This window comes from Episyrphus balteatus, chromosome 1, assembly GCF_945859705.1.
Source record: "Episyrphus balteatus chromosome 1, idEpiBalt1.1, whole genome shotgun sequence".
NCBI classification, from domain to species: domain Eukaryota; kingdom Metazoa; phylum Arthropoda; class Insecta; order Diptera; family Syrphidae; genus Episyrphus; species Episyrphus balteatus.
In genome coordinates this window covers 127466639-127489085 of record NC_079134.1, presented here as the reverse complement: position 1 = coordinate 127489085, position 22447 = coordinate 127466639, and the positions used below count along the sequence as shown (strand labels likewise).

General features: G+C 32.0%; 1 protein-coding gene and 1 long non-coding RNA gene across 2 annotated transcripts; both read left to right on the top strand.

Annotated features, from left to right (window-relative positions):
• Nucleotides 1–532: 532 nt before the first annotated feature.
• LOC129905361 (uncharacterized) lies at nt 533–7130 on the top strand. Its single transcript, XM_055980832.1, has 3 exons — nt 533–820; nt 890–1022; nt 6502–7130. Exons 1-3 carry the CDS (start codon nt 592–594, stop codon nt 7100–7102), a joined length of 963 nt encoding a protein of 320 aa, XP_055836807.1. The 5' UTR covers nt 533–591; the 3' UTR covers nt 7103–7130.
• Nucleotides 7131–11112: 3982 nt separating this feature from the next.
• LOC129918750 (uncharacterized) lies at nt 11113–11573 on the top strand. Its single transcript, XR_008772998.1, has 3 exons — nt 11113–11215; nt 11277–11433; nt 11491–11573. It is a non-coding gene; the product is annotated as an uncharacterized LOC129918750 (long non-coding RNA).
• The last annotated feature ends 10874 nt before the right edge of the window (nt 11574–22447 follow it).

The following is a 22447-nucleotide window of genomic DNA, read 5'->3' as shown; positions in this document are numbered from 1 at the left end:
GCAGCGTACAAGGCTTCAAGCAAGAAAACGGAGCTCAGAAAAGACACTCCGACCTCAAAGCGCGTAAAACGAGGTTGCACTCACACATTTGCAACTTTTTGTGTATGAACATGAACACAAAGTCGAAGTAGATATCGTATTGAAAATACAAATACATATGCAATCGGCTCCGCGGTGATAATAATTTCCATACTAATTTGAGCCGCCGCGGCGCGCCGTGGGACCCGTTTCGTAGTCGAGGTCGGACTCACGTCGGAGCTTGAAGGGTAGCAATAGTTTGTAATTGTGAATAGATCACACTTTGTTCATTCACACAATAAACAAAACAAAAATACCACTACACTTACATAACTATATACAAATTTGTATCTGATGCTGTATAGGCTGTATATATATAGCACATTGCTTATTTACTCAACTAACGGTACAATCACTTACATAATTGCATAAAAAGATATTAAACCAACAAGCACCAGGCAACAAACAAGATAGTTCAATAATTATAAAAATATAATTTATCTTGTTTAAAGTCGCAAAATAAAATAAAAATATATCGTCTTTGTTTTAGCAAAACAAGTAAAATAATAAAAAATGTCTGCAATCACAAAATTAGATGAAACATTTTTATTAGAAGAAATCGAACAACCAGCTATGAAGCTGGACTCTTCCCAACTTGCTCGTGAAGTCAAAAAATATCCAATTCTTTACGACAACAATTTGCGTCGTGAACAAACCGCTATTTTCAATGCATGGGAAAGTGTTTGTTCCGAAATGGTACCAAGTTATTATAATATGACAGAGAATGACAAACTTGCTACAAGTAAAGTATCTTCTGATAAACTTTTTTTGAAATAAGAAAAATTTATTAATTTTCGGAATTTTGGGATAGGAAAACGCTTAAAAGATCGCTGGGGCTATATGCGATCTACATTTCGAAGAGATATTTACACTAACAACATTGATTGCCACAAAGGACTTGATTGGATACAGGAGATACAATTTTTGGTTCCAATATTAACAAGGTAAGAACAGGAAATTTAAGATAAATTTAAATTTTATCAAATTACCTAGGTACCTAGATACTTTTTTGCTAAGAAGTCGACATTCGACAATCTCAGAGAATTCACCTTCAACTTTTAAAAGTTTAATATTTACTGATAGTCGAGTCAAATTAGGCATAAAATTTGTAAAATCTCGGAATCCAGGGAAAGTCGATGCATCTGAAAAACGAGTGTAGGACTGCATTATAAAAGGGTCAAATAAGAAAGTTAAAAAAAAAATTTCACCGCTCTCGATTACAACAGTTTTTATGGACCGTTAACTGTCATTCCGTATGCAAGTGTTAATCGGAATTGCTGTCTCATTTTAGATTTTGATCAAACTTTGTAGGGATGTTCTCTAGGACTGTAAGGAAGCAAATCCATGATGATTTAATTTTAAGTTTCGTGGTTTCCCCGCTACCCGCATTCGAACTTTTTCAGAAGGTCATATTTATGTTATTATTACTTTGCGTCTACTAAAGATATCTTTTTGTTTGAAACGCCATTTTAAAGCTTAAGAATAGTAATTTTTGAATATATATTAAAAAATTACGTAATAATTATCCCTGAATTAAAAATAATTTTTCAAAAACTGGTAATTTTGCTGATTTCTCATGGTTTTTGACTGGCTCCAGAACCTTGGCTATTATATGTAGGAAGCTTTTACTTACCAAATATTAAATATAGATATTTTTCAACAATATACATCTAAAATGAACTCTATGGCTGTACTCCTTATGCAAAAATATTTTTTTTATACTATGATTTTTTACGATTTGACTAAAGATAGAAACATGAAACTAACAGTGTGTTAAGTTGAAACTTTTAACTTTAAGTCCTCTAAATAAAATTGTGTTATTTTCATATCTTCTTAGTGTACCGCTTGTTTGAAAATTCGCAAAAATGCTAAAAAGCCAAAATAACCCTTACTTAAGGCTATGATTGCACTATGTTTGACATAAGATAGAAGCATGAAATTAATAGTATATTTAGTTCGTACTCTTAACTTAACACACTGCAAGTTTCACATTTCTTCGTTTAGTCAAATCGTAGAAAATGACAGTATAAAAATTAGCTTTTTTAAAATACTCAATACTTTGAACTTAAAATTTTTGCATAAGGAGTACAGCCATCGAGTTCATTTTAGATGTAATTTGTTGAAAAATATCTATATTTAATATTTGGTAAGTATAAGCTTCCTACATATAATAGCCAAGGTTCTGGAGCCAGTCAAAAACCATGAGAAATCAGCAAAATTACCAGTTTTTCAAAAATTATTTTTAATTCAGGGATAATTATTACGTAATTTTTTAATATATATTCAAAAATTACTATTCTTAAGCTTTAAAATGGCGTTTCAAACAAAAAGATATCTTTAGTAGACGCAAAGTTATAATAACATAAAAATGACCTTCTGAAAAAGTTCGAATGCGGGTAGCGGGGAAACCACGAAACTTAAAATTAAATCATCATGGATTTGCTTCCTTACAGTCCTAGAGAACATCCCTATAAAGTTTGATCAAAATCTAAAATGAGACAGCAATTCTGATTAACGCTTGCATACGGAATGACAGTTAACGGTCCATAAAAACTGTTGTAATCGAGAGCGGTGAAATTTTTTTTTTTAACAGTCCTACACTCGTTTTTCAGATGCATCGACTTTCCCTGGATTCCGAGGTATAAAGCTAATTTGACTCCACTATGAATACACACTGAAAGGAAAAAATTGTTATTGTATGTATAGGTACCTACTATATTTGAAACCAAAAAAAATCATAGTAGAATGAAACCCATTGGAAAAGGAGGTGAATATGATAAAAATGAAAGGAAAAATAAATTACGGGCGAACCAAGTTCGGGAAGTGGGTGGGTTGAGTTTTTAATGGTAAAAAATTTTATATTGATTTCCGGCAAAACTACAAATCCTATAGAAAAAAGTTGTATTACAAAGTTGTAGGTAATAAAAAGATCTACAACTTTTGTATCAACAATTTTTTCACATAACCTCAAAATTTATGTGAAAAATTCAAAAAACCGAGTTTTTGGTTTTTTTTTTATCTTTTTCAAAAACAAAAATTTTTCTACGAAATTTGGTGAAAACTTACCTTATTATGTCCCAAATACACTGTAATTTATTTGATTTAAAATATTAATTTGTTCACCTTATTTTGGCTTAATACCAAAAAAACACCCTAATTTTCAATCGAAAATTCACGTGTCAAAATATCAGCTTTTTTCAAAAAGTCGGTGGGCATTTCGTTCGTTAAAATGTCTATTTTCTGATGGTGGAAAAAAAAATTACATTAGTATACTATAGAACATGTTCTCGTAAAATTCAAAAAATGAAAAAAGCTTGAATTGGAAAAAAATTTTTATCATTGTTTACAATTTTGGCCTATTTATTCAAATTTACACTTTAATTACTCAAAAAACGTAAGATTTCATGTAACATTCATGTTTGTATTAGAAAAGCTAATTTTCTCACTAAACACATCGCACTAGTATTACAAGACTTCAGTAACTCGAATTTTTTTTTAGCTTGAGGTGACATCATATTTTACACAATATTTATATTTATATAAGTATCTCATATTTAAAATAATTGCTGAATAGTTAATTGCATTATTTTTTATAAAGGAACTTGATAAAAAAATTATTTTCTTTATAATTTAGAACAGTTTGTAAATAAATATTTTTTCTCTGATTCAGCGAAATTTTTTTTTGAGTTACAACAGTCTTGTAATACGAGTGCGTCTTGTTTACATATTCCATAGATTGTATAGCATTATAATTATTCTCTTTCAGTTTTACCATTATTTAATTTTGTAGGTCTAAGCTTAAATATTTAACTTTTTATTAAAATTGTGTAAGCACTGCTATTTTCGTGTTCACAGCAGCTGTACATTGTTTTTGTCAACAACACTAGTCCTTAAGGGCCAAAACCACCAAATACTCAAAGATTTGGGTATTTTTCGGCTTTTTTATAATTTTTGGTTCGTCATTTGTGTTTTGATGTTCTTTGGGCCATAACTATAAGCAACTCTGTTAAAAATCAAAACTGCTGGGTTTTACGGACAGTCGTCCTCTATTTAAACGACAATGTTATTGACAGGCTACAGGTCTTTCTTTTTATTTTTCCTTGAAGTCACTGAGGTGCGTTCTTTTTCTAACAATAGTTAACTATTGTTAACTATCGTTAACTTTTGTCGTTCCTAAACTACAAAATAGTTACGATTTGTAACTATTTGACAGATGAACATCGTTCCTAAACTCGTTTTGAAGTGTCAAATAGTTACAAATCGTAACTATTTCCAACTCACCTCCATGATATGAGTTGAACATTCATGAGATTGTTGATGTGTCAAAGTATATGTTTTGTTTACAAAACAAACTCAAAGATTTTTTTTCTTTTGGAAATAAGCGGAAAAAATGAAAATAAAAAGAGAGTTTTTTAATTTTTTGATGAAAGATAATTTATTGTGAATAAAAAACAATTTTTTTTGTTATAATAATGGAAATAAAAGTATTCTCAAAAGAAATTTAGCTGGTGCTTTGACAGTCTAACAATCTCTAACAATAAATCGTTCCTAAATGATTTGTAAAAAATCCAACTATTTCTAACAATGGCACTTCAACAATAATTTTTGACATAACAACGATCGTTGACTATTGTTAGAAAAAGAACGCACCTCTGTGCTTCACCCCTATTCACTTCCCCTTCCGCATATCGCTCATTTACTTAAATACTGTCATAACTAAAAAAACTGTGTTTTGAGAAAACGAGTTTTAAATTTAGTAGGTCTGTTTAATGAAAAAATCTAGGACAGAACAGATCAGAGCAGCACAAGTTTGTGCTGTCAGAACAAGAAAGAACAGAAAAGTTCAACTTCATTTTTAACAAGATTGACAGTTGTCTAAATCAGTTGCAAAATTTTAAATTCAAAAATCATTTCTTGAAATGATTTTTAACCAAAATATATGATTTAGTAGCACTTCTAATATTCCGGTAGTTCCTTTTTTTTGTAATTAAACAAAAATTCTTAAGAAATTCACTTTTTTAAATCTTATTTTCTCTTATTTTTATCACAATCAAACAAACAGCTGACAATTACACTTTTCACTCACTTGCACTACCCCAAAAGTAGGAGCAGAAAAACTTGAACTTTTCTGTGCTGAACAAATTCATGAAACATAAAATGACAGATTGTAAAACAAGTTGGGGCTAGTTTTTTTTCATGAAACACAAAAACTTTTACTTTTCGGATGTTTTCTTTTTTGTGCGGATCAGATTCATTAAGGCCTAGTATCAATCTAATTTTGTATGTAAAAAGCTAGTTTCTAAAACAAAACGAGTGCTCCTTCTCCGTCAATTTTTAAAGTTAAGAAATGACATTTTGCTGGATTAAAGATTACTTTATTCCAATAACATCTGCGTTAATAACTCAAAACTCGTGATTTTAGAGTTATGACAATATTCAAGTAAATGAGCGATATGAGCATATTAGCATATAAGCTATTGCATAATGAGTATTCCGACCAACAAAAAATTAAATGTCTTTATAAAAGTTAATATTCAGTTAAAAATTGCAGTATTTGCGAGGGTTTTTCCAATTTTTCAAGTAGCCTTAAGAATAATGTATGTTTATTTTTTGGTCTACGACAATCTGGAGCAAAGATATTAGCTTAGAAGTAAAATATCCAAAAAAATGCATTTTTGCGAATAACTCCGCTAATAAGAATGATCAGGTGGTGAGAAATTGGGTTTAAGCCTTTTAAATATAACCCTATCGATCCATGAAATAAAAACTGACAGTGCCTCTCAGCGCAAGGTCAAATGACGCTTTGACTGGAGTAACAGGTCTACAAAATTAATTTAAAACAATTGAGGCGCTCAAATTTGTACAAAAAGTGCTGTAAAATAACTGGGTACTCATTTCGTATTTTTTAAAACCATTATCATCAAAACGAAAATCGTTAGAGATATCGATACCAACATTCATTACTCTCCGTTACTTTATCACTAGCCTTGTTTTCGTGAGAGTTATGTAGAGTTAAGCGAAAAAAAGAGAACGTTCCAAAGTCAATCTGACTACCACACTTTTTGTCTAGATGTTGCATTTATGCCAACTTATTTTTACTTGAAGAAGAGGTGAAATTATTCTCAATAAGTTTTATTTGTTGAACTCTGATAAATTGTACTCGCAGATAATCGAAGTCTCGCAAAAAAGAGCTTATATTGGCTGTCTATAGTTATTAAATTGCATACTTTCAGGTGTTTAATAAGTAGTTGGTTTTATAAAGATGTCTGCCCTTAAAATCGCATTCTTATTTTCTTTTATTGAAACTATTTTTTTTGTTGATATTTTTGACCTTTTGCAGTTTTTTTTTTTTTTGTTAAACTTTTTAAACTTCTTTTGTATGTATACTATGTATAATTTTTACCTAACTTATTTTTTTTTCAGACCTATTGAAAGATCAATCTGTACAAGAAGTCGTGCTTTGTCCAAAAACACACCAATTACAAAAATTGCAACAACTTTAAATATTTCATTCAAATCAGATACTTCTTCAATTTATATTTTCAACAAAGTAGAAGAAGAAGATCACACTTTAAGTAAATCACAAACAGCATCAAGTTTTATAAACAAACCATCTGTAACTGAATCTGATCTAATTAACAATCCATCATCAGTTGAAACTGATTTGATCAGCAACCCATCATCTTTTACAAATGAAACTGATATTTTAAACGACTCAGAATTGTTTGCAAATGAAACATTCAGCTCGATTCCAGATAATATTTTCTCTTCTGACTCAAGTATCTCTGATAAGTCAACTTTGGATACATCATCAATTTCAACAGACATTTCCGATGACGATAAATCTCATAACGATTTAATGGTTGAAACTTTCATGTCTACATTCAGTTTGGACTCAAATTTAACCCCACCCGCTGATCCAGATCAAATGTTTTTGTTGACTTTGTTGCAAAACTATCGTCTTGTTCGGGAGGAGAACAAAGAATTATTGCAACATAAGTTTTATACCTTTTTAAGGGATTAAAATGATCAAAATTTGAAATGCACTTAAAAGTTACTGCAGTTATACAATTCTAAATTGGTTTTATAATAAAAAAGAAATTTTATCGAATGCAAGTTGTTAAGATTTGGATATTGAAAGGCGACAAGACGATAGGTTGGCTTGTTAATGGTCTTCCTCTCATTAATTAAATGCTAAACTCAGAAGAAAATCAATTTCATGAGAAGACTTACTCTTTTACAGCTTTGAACTAGGTTTTAACATTTCTTATATTCACCCTTTTCAATTTATTGTTTTTCAAAGAAAACATCCCCCCAATAGTATTTCCCACTCACATTACCTCCGTTTATGTCTTTTGTTAGAAAAAGAATGTTAATATCTTTTTCAATACCTAAAAAAGGGGTTAATCTCCATACAAACTTTATACATGTACATATCTACTTTTCTTCATAGATATTTATGTACCCATTTATAGGTATTTTTTAAGAGCATACCCATGATGTGGAAATAACATTCCATCGGTGCTTAAACCTCCCCCAAAATAAACAGATGATACAGTCAGACATGAACACAATCAAAAATTGTAAAGAGTGTAATAAACGAGCTCCCCTGCTCCCAATTTTTATCACTCAATCTGGGAAATTTCAAAAAGAATTATTTTTTTGTACTGAGATTCGAAAAGCAGACGATAGACCGACCGTCTGTCTAGAAATCCTTTTGGGAGAAAAAGCTCACACGTCAAAGAGTAAATATTCGTCACTAGTCCCATAACGCATCACCCTTTTGGTACAAACAGAAAATTATAAATTTCCTCTTCTGTTGCAAGTACAAAAGCCTGCATCGTAGTGACAGTTAAAAAAAATAAATATTTAAATACATATACAAAAAAAAAAAAATTCCACACACATAAATGAACATTCCATTCATTGAATGAAGTAACAGAGGCATGAGTTGAAGGCTACACTTTTTTAGAGGAGCATTTCCATATATATCCGAAGTGACGACCGCAAACAGATGGTGTTATTGTGGTGCCGCCATTTTTGATTTTGTTCTGCCAACATTTTGTTTAATATTTTTTTTTTCTTCGTTTTCTCATGTTTTAATCAACTTTTACCCCAACACCTACTTGAACGAGGCACAACCATCAGAAGAGGAGATTGTTACACATACACCAGACACGATATGAAAGGTAAGGGTGAGTGTTGGCTTTGTTTCTAAGGGTTAAGCTGCCTCCAATTTCAACCCCAAACCACCTTTTGTGCTGCCTTAAAAACAGTGAACTTAAAAATGAAAAGTATATTCATAAAAACGAGCGACGACGATGGGAGGTAAACGGGCAACACCTGTCCCAGTGACGATGACGACGACTACAGTGACGTTTATGTGGTTACCAAGGTGATTCTCTTTCTGGTTCTGCGGATCAACGTCAGAAGCCCATGGAACGAAACGACAAGGTGTCGCGCTTTATATAAATTTGCATACAGCAAAATGTTAATTACAACTACCATCACCTCTGGGATATGAAATTGAATGGCAACCTAGAAATGCCCCTTTGAGAATTTTTAATTCCAGCAAATGGATTTTAAGTGAATTTTCATGAAGTTAAGATGAAATATCTTTAAGGGGTTTAAAAGATTTGAAACTCTTTTTTTTTTGATTTAATATACTTTATGCAAAATGTTTTACAATTAAGAATATATACATATGTTATGGATCAACTTTGAAAATATCACGGAAAAATAATGAAAATCAAGAGAAAATCAAATAAGCTTCCAATGGGATTAAAACGCTTAAAGCTCGTCAAATAATCCAGTTATAAGTTACCAAATTCTGTCTTCGTAAAACTTCTGGAAGGAGCAAAGCTGGAAAGAGTCAATTGGTACCATTGCCAAAAAATATGTATAATTATAATAAATAAAGAAAAAAATATTAAGATACAAAATTGAAGGCGGTTTACCGCAACCAAAAAAGTCAGCTGTGCCTTAAGTAAGGTATTCTAAAAATTTGTAAATTGCTTTAAATTTGTCTTAACATTTTTTTACTCCCGTTTTTCAGCGTTCGAGTAGAGATACTACCGACCATGGCGCCACTTTAGTACCAATCAGTAAATAGATGATAATGATAGATGTTACATCAGGTCGGTCACTACAAACTAAGTCCTCTCATTACAAGTGCAGTGTCACTTTTAGATGTTATTCACTGAGGCAGAACTTTGTTTGCGACGGCATTATGCCACACTTTATAAGGGCAGGATTGATATAAGCAATATTGGTAAGTCTCTTTTTGTTAAGATTATAAGTAATAATGAAACCTATTAAACTGGAAAGAGTATCCAACCAGCTACTCAAAATCAGATAAATCGAGATAGAGGCTACATCACAACACTTTGGGCAAGTTTTTCAGTACGGGGTTAATTCAGAGTTAGTAAATCAGGATTATTCAATCAAATATGAACTTCAAAATTTCATATATTTTTTGCTTCTCCTTTAACACAACTCATGTTTCTAGCTCAAATGAACAGGCTTGTTTAACACTTTGTTAATTATCTAGTCCGGATTGGCTATAACAATTTTGTACACAGAGTGTTCATTTGTTCCTTAGGATATGCAACAACAAAATAGCCCCTGAACTTAATTTCAAAATTTTAAAGAATATGGTTGGTCCATTGTACTAAAAAGCTCAAAAACATCTACTCTTTCATGACACTCTATTTCCTACGGTAATGAAATGAAAAAATATATTACGTTTTCAAAACTCAGTTTGAAATCTTGAGTTCATGTGTTTGATTCATTTTACACTCTGATAAAATATCAGTAAAAGAATTGATTTTAGCTCAATAACAAGGTCACGAAAATGCTGATACGTAAATTTAATTTAACATGGCAGTACTAGCAATGGAGTGTATTTTCCAAGAGCGAAATTTTAAATCTGTAACTCTAGAAATGTCGTGTTTGGGTTGGGTAGTACATACATGGAGAGCTTTCCAGTGATACAGACTACTATAATCATTAGATGGGAAACATCCTATATAAAAGTGCTTATTATCCATTTGTATCAATTTAAAGTTTAAATTTAAATGATCACTATGGCGTATGTGGAACATTTTTTTTTTTAATTTGTAAGAATTTTTTTCTTTTGCTAAACAAATGAATGCGGATTTTTAGCATACTGATGATAGTCTTACGGCCGATTTCTTCACAGAGTCCTAGCACTAGGACCGGTCCTAGTCCTAAAGTTAGTACTCAAATCGGTATCAACTCATTTCTTCACTCAGGTACTAAGCATTAGAACTGTCAATACAGGACCGAGTACTAGTTAGGACTCGGTACTAGCTAGCTCCTCAAAATCAGCAGGACCTGGTTATTATACCAATCGTTAGGACTCAAATCGGTACCAAATGATTTCTTCACACAAGTTCTTAGGGCTAGTACTGTCAAATTGGTACCGATTTTTGCTTAGGACGTCCTAAAAGTTAGAACCTAAAAATCGACAGTCTAGCGACGATATTATTTAAAACAGTTTGATTTTATCCATTTTGTAAAAGATTTATCTAGCAATTTTAAGATTTGGTGTCTTTTCAAATAGGTAAATTTTGATTAAAATGTTTTTTCTTATGATTTTGGCATTTGGTTTTTTGTCAGATTTCTGCATTTTGTTACATATTTGAATTTCTTTTGTGAAAAAAAAAATGGATCTAATTTTTGATGGGGATAATTTGTTTCGCGACTTCAAAAATGATGAATTGCGTCAATCAGTACGTCGCATTTACCGTATGCCTCAACGCCATACTGTCAACAATTGGGATGATATAGATTTCATTCGGCGTTTTCGGGTGTCAAAAACAACATTTCTGTTTGTACTACAATTGGTAGTACACGAATTGGAACATCCACAGACACGGTAAAAAATGTTTCAATATTACATTTTAGCATGAGATTTTTCATCCCCTTTCTATTATCAGTTCTCGTTATATAACACCTATAAATACGACATTTGGATGAATTTATCCAAATGCCAAGAACATTATTGGAACGCGAGGAAGCCGCTGCTGCATTTTACAGACTTGCCCAGTTTCCGCGAACCATCGGAGCAATCGATTGCACCCATGTGAAGATACAATCACCTGGTGGAGAATTAGTAAGATGAATTATATAATTATGTATAATTCTTTGTATTTTTCCAATCATATCGTTTTTAGAGCGAAGGTTTTCGAAATCGTAAAGGATGGTTTTCACTGAATGTGCAAACAATATCATCGGCCGATTTGAAAATTTTGAACGTTGTTGCACGTTGGGCGGGATCTGTGCACGACCAAACAATATTCCGTCATTCAAATGTCCGAGCAAGATTTGAAGGTTTGTTTGCTGAGTTTTATTAAGCAACTTGTGCTAATAAAATAAAATATTTACAAGGTGGTGAATTCGGGAATCATATATTAATCGGGGACTCGGGATACGCAAATACCCGTTATTTGGCAACTCCGTTTACAGCAAGCAATCCGGATATTCGCCAAAATCAGCGTATGCAGATTTATCAAAGACGAATCATACGTACGCGTAATGTTGTTCCTTTGTCTTCGGCTGGCGACGAACTAGTTTGAGTGATAGTTATCTCTGTGTTCGTCTCTTCGGTGCTGCAGTAATTTTCAGTTAAAATTTCCATTTCCTCAGTGGAACATTCTTTTGGTGGTGTTTTACTAGTTTCCATTGCGTTTTGCGGTGTCTGGAAGTCAGAATCATAAGATGGTAATCCAGATAGTAAATGCCCATAGTATGATCTGAGGTCCAACATTGGGCCGGTTATTTCAATTGTTGGCACAGACGACGAACCTCCGCCTGTCTGCTTGGCATTATACTTTTCCATAGCAAAATGATTTCAAAGCACTTGCATGATTTTTTTATACCGGGATATAATAGCATCCACATTACGCTGAGTAGCAACCTTCAAATAAAAAAATGTTTAAGAATTTAAACAACACACGATTACACATTTACCATTTCCTTTCTTTTCATTTTTTTCGAATTAGAAATAATATACACAACAATAACTTAAAGGTTTTGAATGAATTAATTAAATAATGCAATTGGCATGCAAGCTTTTTGAACAATATATCAATATTCGTGGAAATTTAAAAATTATCAAACAGAAAAAAAACGGGTAAATAGATTTTAAATAAGCTGAGAGGTAGAAAGCCATAGCATGAAAACATTTTATTTTTATTACAGGTTATTCAGTGGGTATTTCGCTCCCACGCACCATCATTATTGTTTTTTAATTCTTGAGTATTTTGAAAAATCACAATTTATATTTTTTTTTCTTCATATTCAATTTGTATGAAATATCAAAATAAATTATTTGAAAAGTCAAAATATTGTCAAAATCAGGGTTAGACCAGTTTTAGACGTATTAATTCTTAGTACTGCTTTGTGATTTTAGGTCGGGTCCTATAAATGTGAAGAAATGCTCAGGTACTAAGTTTTCGTTAGGACCGAGTACTAGTGCTAGGACCTGGTCTAGCTAGACCGGGTACTAGGCTGACTTAGGACTTGTGTGAAGAAATTGGCCGTTAGGTTTTCGGCTCCGAGTAGCTATTGCGGTAAAAAAATGAAAAAAAATTTCAAAAACATTTAATTTCTTTTGTCGTTAAAGTGATGAATCCTTTCTAATTTCTGCTTACATTGTTTTGATTTTGACTCGTATTAACACTGCATCCACCATTTTTAATTAAAGATTGCATTCAAATGTATTATCAAATAACTCGGTAGGTACTCCATCAGTGGCGAGACGTCGATAATTTCAAAAGGGAAGTCGATAAAAAATTAATTATCTGCGAAAGAAAATTATTTTTTATCTATTGCCTTAAACTAAACTTAACATAGGCAAGAGAATTTGTATTTGCATACTTCATCCAAAAAAGAAATTTTTACTAGAATCCATTGCACTTCCTCAAAAAAATTTAAAGTAATGACAGAACCAACATAATACAAAATAAGTCATTATAAAACATTTATTAAACAATTTTATTAAACAGAAACTCCACGCATAATGTTTGCAACAAATATTATTAAATAAATAGGTAACTAACAATAATGTTGATTATCTTAACCGCAAAAATAGGCTTTTATTATCTGTTTGCCAGGAATAATCAAATACATATCTTTTTTTTCCTTTTAAGAAATAGGTATTCAAATTAAGAACCTTCATGTAGTTTTTTCAAGCACCAAAATACCTACAAAATTACAGAGAAAAATGTCAAACAGGATTGCTTTTCGTAGGTATGAAATATTTTTTCTTTTTTTTTTTTTAAATCCTCTACAATTTTATTAAGCTCTAAAAATCAATCTGAACCCACAAATTGACTACAAAAAATTGCGTGAGAGATTAATGTCGTGACTCAAGGAAACGCATAATATTGTTCTATATTTATGTGCTTACCTCTTAAACATTATTTTCAAACAGAAACATTCAACCTCCTTATCACAGAAGCGCAGCGAGATACATACAATATCCTCCAAATAAGTCGCTGAAACACGTCTTTTTCTTTTCGTATAACAAACTGAATTTTTCAAACTGAAACCTACGACTACGACCTTCCTGTGCCTACATTTCTCTGTTTAAATATTCTGCTACTTAAACATTAAAACAAAATTTGAAGAGGCTTAGTAGCATTTTGCCGTATTTCTAAATAGTCAAATGCATTTTATCCAAACTTGAAAAAAAAAGAACCAGATACTAACTTGCAAAGCTACTTTACATTATTTGAGAGTAAACTTAAAAATACAAGTTTCTATCGCTCGATTTCTTGGCTAGGTTCTAGCTCTTAAAACTAGGTTTAAGAAGAAATTTGTATAGTTTAACTGCAATTTGAAATTCGGTTATTTAACTTTAAGAAATAGCGAATGACTTCTCAAATCAGTTACCAGCAATGCACTTGGGTTACCGGAAGTAATTTCAAAATTACATCTTTTATATTAGCTTTTTCCAGTTCCAATTATCAGCAGGATAAATAGTTCAATTAGGTAATGAATCAGTTGAAATCTTTTAAAAAAAATTAATCAAGTCACAAAAAATGTATTCCGAAGTTTCTTTTCACGTTTTCGACATTTAATTTATGTGCAATATGTACACAAATGGACTATGATGTTGACTTTAGCAATATTTAAAGCAGCCAGTTTTTTGTTCAACTCTGTTTTATCTCAATGCAGATTTAAACATTCTACTTTTTTTTTTTTTTATTAAAAAACAACATCACCGATACTCTCTCTCTCACAAGTTTGTGTATCATCCTTGACAACATAAAAGTAATATCAAGATTTTTTATTTGTTGAATTTTCGTTCGTCACTATAGGGAGGCATACATTTACGTAGTCCTCTTGAAAATCTATACACATTATCATCAAGCCATCCTTGGCTTTCACATCAACTTCTTCTGCCTTGTGTGACAGCCGATATGGATTTCAGCATAATTAAGAGTTCCATGGTACTATATTTGCAATCGATGATATTTCATGAGCTGCCTCCGCCATTCACTGTCATCATCATTATCCCCACCAGGGAAATACGACCAAAGAAAAGTTGGAATTAATTCCCAAAGTAAAAAAGTGTAGGTATATGTGTATGTGAGTGAAAATTAATTTCAGCTGATACTGGAAAAAAATGTACGTATGTAGGTAAAAGAAGGATACTCTTAGTGAGGACAAAAATGAAAAATAATAAAAAAAGAGTGGAATTTCACATCAAAAAGAAACCCCGCAGTATAATCCCTTTCTCCTTTGTACAGATGTTCAATATTTTTTCCTTCTTTATTATTCATAGGGAGGAACAAAAAAGAATCCCTTTAGTTTCTTTAATTCCTTAGCCAGCAGGAGCCAAACGACGACGACTTCCATGAACTCATTGCGAGTCTCTTCTTGTTTTTTTATGCTTTCTCTATAGCTCTATGCGGTTCACCTAGTTTTCCCACAAAAAGTCAAAGGATGTCAAATTACCCCGGTCAAAGCAAAAAACACATCCCAATTTCAGACCGCATTAATTTCCAACTTTACTGAGATGAGTTTCAACTTCCTTTTTTGGTTCCCAAAGAAACGTACAACCAACAACAACCCGACCAACCACTTTGCCACATCAAATTTTTGATAGAACATTTTTCATTTTTTGGTCGGCGGTCATTGAAAATTATTATTCAGGATGGTGAAATTGGTTAGCAGAGCAATGGAAAGAAAAAGATAAAAAGTGTTCTTCTTTTCCTTTGAGTTATTATAACATTCAAGAAAATGATGAGGAGAAATCATTTTAATTTATTGAACTTTCTACGATGCACGACTGGGCATCCAGTTATTTTGCTGGTCGTGAGTATACTTCTTAGAACTACTCTGCCAATACAATTACACTTTGAAATGGTAATGTGCATCAGAAAAAGTAATTTTGAAACTTTTAAAGTTAAGGAAGTCAAAGTTTAAAGGCAATTTGAATTATTTTATTTTATAAATTTTGTGTTTTTGTTTTTTAATTTAAAAAAAAAAAACCAAAACTGTATCAAATTACTACCACTTTTATCAAGTTTTTTTTCTTTTCTTTTAGAATTTTTCATTCCAGTGAATGCTTTTAAAGAAAGTTTTTGAACAGAGTTCAAAACTGGTGCAGTTTGTTTTAAGTTTTTTCAAGATGGAAATCTGTTTATTAACATATTTAAAAACATTTTAATTAATTTTGTTCATTTATGTTATGAAAATATTACGATGACATTGAATTTTCGTGTTAAGGTACGCAAATCGTAGATGCATATATACTTTAAAATATCAGCTTCAAAAAACATCGTATAATTGTATCTTAAAAGTGGTCTAAAATAATTCTAGGAATATAGGTACTATTGGATGTCCTTTAAGTTCTTGTCAAGTCTTAAAGTTCAAGATTAAACAATTATTGCGTCCCTTTTTAAAGATGCTTAACCCTAAGCTAAAAATTCCATATAATAGTTTCTTTTCTTTAGTGTTATTGTTATTACATTCCAAAAGTAAAGTACATACATATAGTTATTGTGCATTATCAAGAACCTTCAACTGGAGTATAGGAAGTGGAAAATTACAGCACCACAACTCAAGACCATTATTTCCTCGTACACTTTCCAAATGACCTCAGTTAAAACAAAGTCTGTTGTATATCCTCTTTTTGGCGTTGAGCTATATAACTGTGTGCATCCTTGTGACGACAGCAACGACGTTTTAAACTCCACAAAATAATAAAAAAAAAACACACCTCTTCAAAATCACAGATAGATGGAGTTGGTCGTTGTTGGTGGTTTGTTGTTGTGGTAGTCGTGGTAATTATTATCTACTTTCTCGGTTACTTGAAGAGCTCATAATTTCATTCTAGTTCCATTATGTGGTTCTCTTTTATAGCAAAGTCATGGTGAATGTCTGTTTTGCCAACTTGTTACAATGAAACGTTAAGAATACAACGACAAGAATCTAAAACAAAAAAAAAAAAACACAAAAACGGAACAAACTATACAAAGAAACGGTAAAACAATGTAGAGATAAGGACATTTTAGTAGTGATTTAGATGAAAAGAAAAATGCACTTGAATACGTAAGGATCCGGGGAAGGATAAAGTTTTGATAAGAAACAATTTTTCTTTTTTTTGTTTCGTTTTTGTTTTTTTTTTTTTGTTCTGCCCTACAGAGGGCTCTTGTAAGGAAAATTAGAAAATAATTTGTCTGTTGATAATGTAATTTTGTTCTTTTTTTTCTTGATTTAATAAATTTCATTGAATTACAAAATAATCTTATATATAAAAATGAGTTCATTTAGTGTGTGTGGCCGATAAACTCGCGTTTGGCTGGTCCGATTTTGGTAATTTGAAAGGTATTAATGTGTAGATGGTTTGTATACAAAAAAAATAATACCTTTTCTCACATCTTTACATAGCTGTTAATTTGTACGAGTAAAAAAACACTCTCACTTAAAAAAAAAAAAACTAAGCTTAATTTGTAAACAAATTTATTAGACAGGCTTTCAAAATAATTATTATCGTTTAAGGCCTGATTTTGACAACATTTGCGTATACATGTTAATAGTTCACAAATATGAATTTAATCAGATTTTGTTGTGTCATGCTGTGGATATGTATTTAGGTATGTATGCAAAAAAAGAACGATTAAATTCTATTTTTTTTGCTCAAAAGAAGTTCAATTCTGAGGAGTACCTACTTTCAACTTCGTGATGCCATTAATGATGGTAATGTTAATGATATTGGTCAGTTCACTATTTTGCTAACTTCATACACTGGTGCACACTGGGGCCTACTGTATGGGTGGCTGATGTGATATTCTTATATATAGTAAATTAAAGTTTGGTTTTGTGTACGTTCGCTAACCTGCCAAACCGGTTGTCTGATTTTCTTTAATTTTTTTTAAATAAAAGAGGAATAAGAGTAGAAAGTTTATTACAAAAAAAATTTATGATTTTTTAGGGTAAATAGGGGTAACAGTACATTGAAAAAAGAGGCTATTTTCTAAACGGTAAGTTTTAGAGATCTGAGTTTTTTAAATTGATAGATACATTTATTGTTAGTTTGGAAAAGGTAATGAAAAAATTCTAAAAAACTTCAAAATTAAGTTGTTAAGGGTTTTTTGCAGTCAAAACATGTGATATACCTTCGACAAAAGATTAATTTACAGATAGGCAAAATTTTGTACAGAAATTTGAATTACACCATTAGAAAGATACTAAAAAAAAAATAGGCGTCTCATACGGATTTTTTTCATAGACCCTGTACTTTTAAATATGAATTTTTGAAAAAAACAAGGAATTTTTAAAAAACTGCGAAAAATTTTAAATTAATAGGACATATGGGTTTTAGTTATGCGCATGCATGTGCAAATAATTGAATTTTTAAAATGATTTTTGACCGAATAACGGGAAAAACAAGTTTTTTTGTTCCAAAAACAAAAAAATTCTTACTTTTTTTGTAGGCATCGTAGAAATATCATTAAAACGTCATGTGAAAGGTGAAATAATAGGCTTTCACATGATCTAAAATTTATTATAGGTTGTTATCGAAAAAATTGATTTATAGCATGAGAAAATAAAGTATATGTTTTTTTTGTTTTTATTAAGAGACAATTAAATTGATTCTCTCCATTGCATCCATGTTGCTTACAATCAATTTTGAGAAATTCACATAACGCCATGCTTTTCATAGCGTAGGAATAGCTTGCCGAGCGAACCAGTTGAGCGAACCACGCTCATGCACATTATGGGGTAGCATATTTCCGCTGACTCGCACATGCTTTACGAAAAAATTTAACTATATGTAGGTACCAAAAAGAGAGATCAAAATATTTTCTAAAGTCGAGTAAAAATGGGCGTAAGAAAGGGCAGGCTAAATAGCATACACATTATTCAAATTTATAAAGAGCCGTTAAAGTGCGATATTGATAATAGGGTGTATTTGCAAAACGCTGATTTTTTAAAGTGCCGTAACAAGCCGTATTGAAATATTTATGGAAAAAACGTTTGAAAGAGTTAATAACTTTGCATTGTGAAATTTTGTGTGGTGCAGCATTGTAGTGCATGTAGTGAGCATTTTACTTAGGCTACTTTTTGCTAAAAGTTTAAAAGTGAATATTTTTAGACTCATTTTACGAACTTTTAAAGTTTTAATCCCCTTTTTTTTGTTCATTACAAAGTCGAAAATTGGAAATAAATACAAGAAATGGCGGAACGAAGTCCGCCGGGTCAGCTAGTAACTTATATATATGTAAATGCATGGCATCTCTGTAGCAAGACAAAATATTTTTAATACACCATAATTAACATTGAAGCTTAAGTTGGTTCATAGTTTTGCCCACATTAACCCTCTGTAGGCACACATCTTTTTTGTGACGTGATAGGCACACGGGTGCGAATTTGGTTTATACTTTTTCATGTCACTAGAACTTTTTTCGGTCACAATATTTTATAGAGAATCAAGTATGAAACTGATGTAGAATATTCCGAGGAATTCGAATATTGTATTCACAATTACGAAAAAAAATATTTTCACCCTTATAAAAAGAGACTTTTTTGTGACCACTTTTTTGAAAAATCGTAATTTTTTTATTTTTGTCCTGCCAAATTCGAACCCGTGTGCCGACAGAGGATTAACAGTGCAAAATTACAAAAAAACATTATTAAAGTTAGTTTACTGCTTACAACATTTGGAAAATAATACAAAAATTTGTTTAAACTTGTTAAATTTCAATAAAAAAAAATATTACACATTCGCCACAGTGACCACAAATTGCAATAGAAAATAATGCACTTTTTTGAACGGTTTCTGACTTTTAATAAGATATATTCGAAATATTACATAAATAAGGTGCTTTATTATCAGGAAATAGAATCACTTCTAGAACCTATGGCTTTCGCCTGTGGCGGTGGCTGTGAAACATTTTGTATATCGATCGCGTAAGCTAATGTCGTTTTCTATTGACGAATCTGAGAATGAGATTTGTGAATTTGACAGCTGAAAGGGGGGGGTGAAGAGGGGAAATAGTGGACAAATCTCAGATTTCTTGATCTATTTGCGTCTTGAGATTCAAAAAAATGACAAAAAAATGAATCTGAGATTCAAGAATCTGATTCTGGATTTTTATCAAAATTCACGCATACAAACACACGCACTTTCACACACACACCTCTGTTTGACATTTGTCTGAACATTTGTTGTTGTTTTATTTTTTTTATACGCACAGATTTCGCACACAATTACAAAACTAGATTTCATATTCTATTTGCAGTGGAAAATCTGAGAATTTTACACAAAAATCTCAAAAGTCAATAGAAAACGACAAAAGTTTAAGAATCTGTCGATTCTCGAGTGCTTACAATAAATATGACTGGCATACAAAAAATTAAAAGTGGCGTGTACAACGAACTAGGATTATGTATTTCGATGCACTGAATCCAAATTCGAAGTCCAAACGAACGGAAAGTCCAATCGACTTTTCTTTTCTTTTTTTTTTCATGCTCTTTGTATTTGTTAGGGAAAGGTTTATGTAAAAAGAAATTCTGCGTAGCGGGTGAGGGTTTCCCTAGTAAAAAATAAAAAAAAAAACTTGAAGGTCCTACCATCAAGTCTTAAGTGCGAATTGCTAATGCGAATTGCTAATGGTCGCCGAATTTGGCATTTTATTGATATGAGTGGTCGCAGAAGCTGCGAACTGTAGTACAAAAATTGAAACTATATTAAAAGTGAGGTTAAATTCGTGCGAATTTTTTGTTCGAAGCTTTGTGGAATGCGTTTTGTATATGTGGACTGCGAATTTACATTTGTTAGTTCGCAGATGGGAGTTGTTGGTCGCATACAAAATATTAAAATGAGTTTCTTTTGTAGTTTTAACTAGTTTTACGCAATATTCTATACTTAAATATGTAAATATGATCACTTATTCACTTTATTAAACAATTAAAATAATAATAAGTTGATATTTACTTTAGAAAAAGCTTTAAGAAAATTATTCGCAGACGCAGGTCGCAGCTCATATGAAGGTGCCAATCCGATCTGCTTTATGCATTACATTTGTTAAAAATAGTAGCCTACTCTGCATGATAAATGTTGACCTTTTTAATTCACTACTTAGTTGAAAATAAGCCTAGAGCCTTACCCAATTGTGAGTTATAAGTACCTCTACCTACCAACCTATGGTGTATTATACAACTCTTGGGTCACTAGGATTAGGCGAATGCCTTACCAACGTGCTTTCTCACTGTTGGAAGTTAGGGTGATAAAATGCAAAAAAAAAGCTTGAAGACAAAAATCGTTATTTCAATTTTAATTAAGAGATGTTTCATGCTAGTTTTTTCAACATTAAATCAACGATGACCATATTACTTTTTACGTTTTTACGTTTTTTCCGTCCTTTTAAGAAAATGATAAGAGATTTTAATCTTGATGAACCTGAGGCTTTTGACGAATATTCGTGTATTAAAAAAAATGGTGGAAATTGCAACATTAGAAGATAGTCAAGAAACTTCAAGTGCCTAATGAATCAAAATTTTTTAAACTTTTTATAGAAAAAGGCAAATTTCAAAAGCATTATAATAATTGAAGAAGATTATTTGTATCTTCGGGGAGTTTAAATAAACTGAAACAAAGACGCAAAGAATCAATGATTGCATTTTTAAAGTCATAACTTCATTTTGTTTATTTAAAAAAAAAAATAGTAAATACCTAGGTATATTTAGATTCCTTAAATCCAGCCTCAATTATGTTCTTCGCCAATTCCAAACAAAGTAACCATGCATTTTTAATTTCCTTTTCAAGTGAGTAGCAACGTCTTTTATTCTAAATCCACAATTGACATTGAACACGCTTCTTGCTGTCAATCGAAGACTGCAACTGCAGTTTTGTCTTCCTTCTTCATGAATCTCTTCACTCCTCACTTTCTGCTAACATTTCTGGCAACTAGGCATGTTGTAAGTTTAGTGATTCTACCCAAAGGAATTGCAACAACGAGAGAACGACTACGATGACTACAAGTACAAAGTCGACGACGACCGACGCACGTCAGCCGATTCACAGTCCCTTGTCCATTCAACAGCAACATTATTGGACAACGCAAACATTGTTGTAGTCCGGAGAAAATGACATAGCCTCGTGCTGCTGCTGCTGGCTGCCACTACCGCATTCAGCCCGGTCAGCCTGACTCTGGCTGGATCTGGAGACACAAGGAAATAGGCAGCGCAATGAAATTGTCCATTGTCCAATGTCCATTGTAGTGGCTGTTTCGTATTGTTGTTGCTGTTGTTGTTCTTGCTGTTGTAGCCATTGCGTCCAGTGGTTGACCCATTGTGCCGCTTGTCATGTAACTGGAAAATATTGTTCTGGCCAATGCTCTTGGTCTATATTGCTCGGCGTAGTGAGTTACACAATTCCATTGCCATAAGGAACTTGGCTTGGAATTAATTTTTTTTTTCTCTTCCTTCTCTTGCCTATTGGTCGCCCTTTGCAGTACTATCCCCTTGCGTTGTGTATGAATACAACGCCCACAATTGTTGTGGTCATCGTCGTCGTCATTGTCGACTTGGCATTCCCATTGTGAACCATTGTCATCGCTTACGAGCCGGCACTGTCATGGTACAGTGTGTCCCTATCCCTAAACCAAGAAACCACACCACTTCCATATACAAAAACGAATTCGGTCAGGAAAGAGAGCACAACGACCGACACGGGAACAACGAGAACAACGACGATGACGACGACGGACGTCACAAATTCCTTCTACCAGATTCGTTGTTAAAATACCAAACCGAACGACATTCGGCAACTTTCATATTTCAACTTTAGGAGCCAAGGAAGTGCTCCCAAAAGCAAGTTGTTTTATAT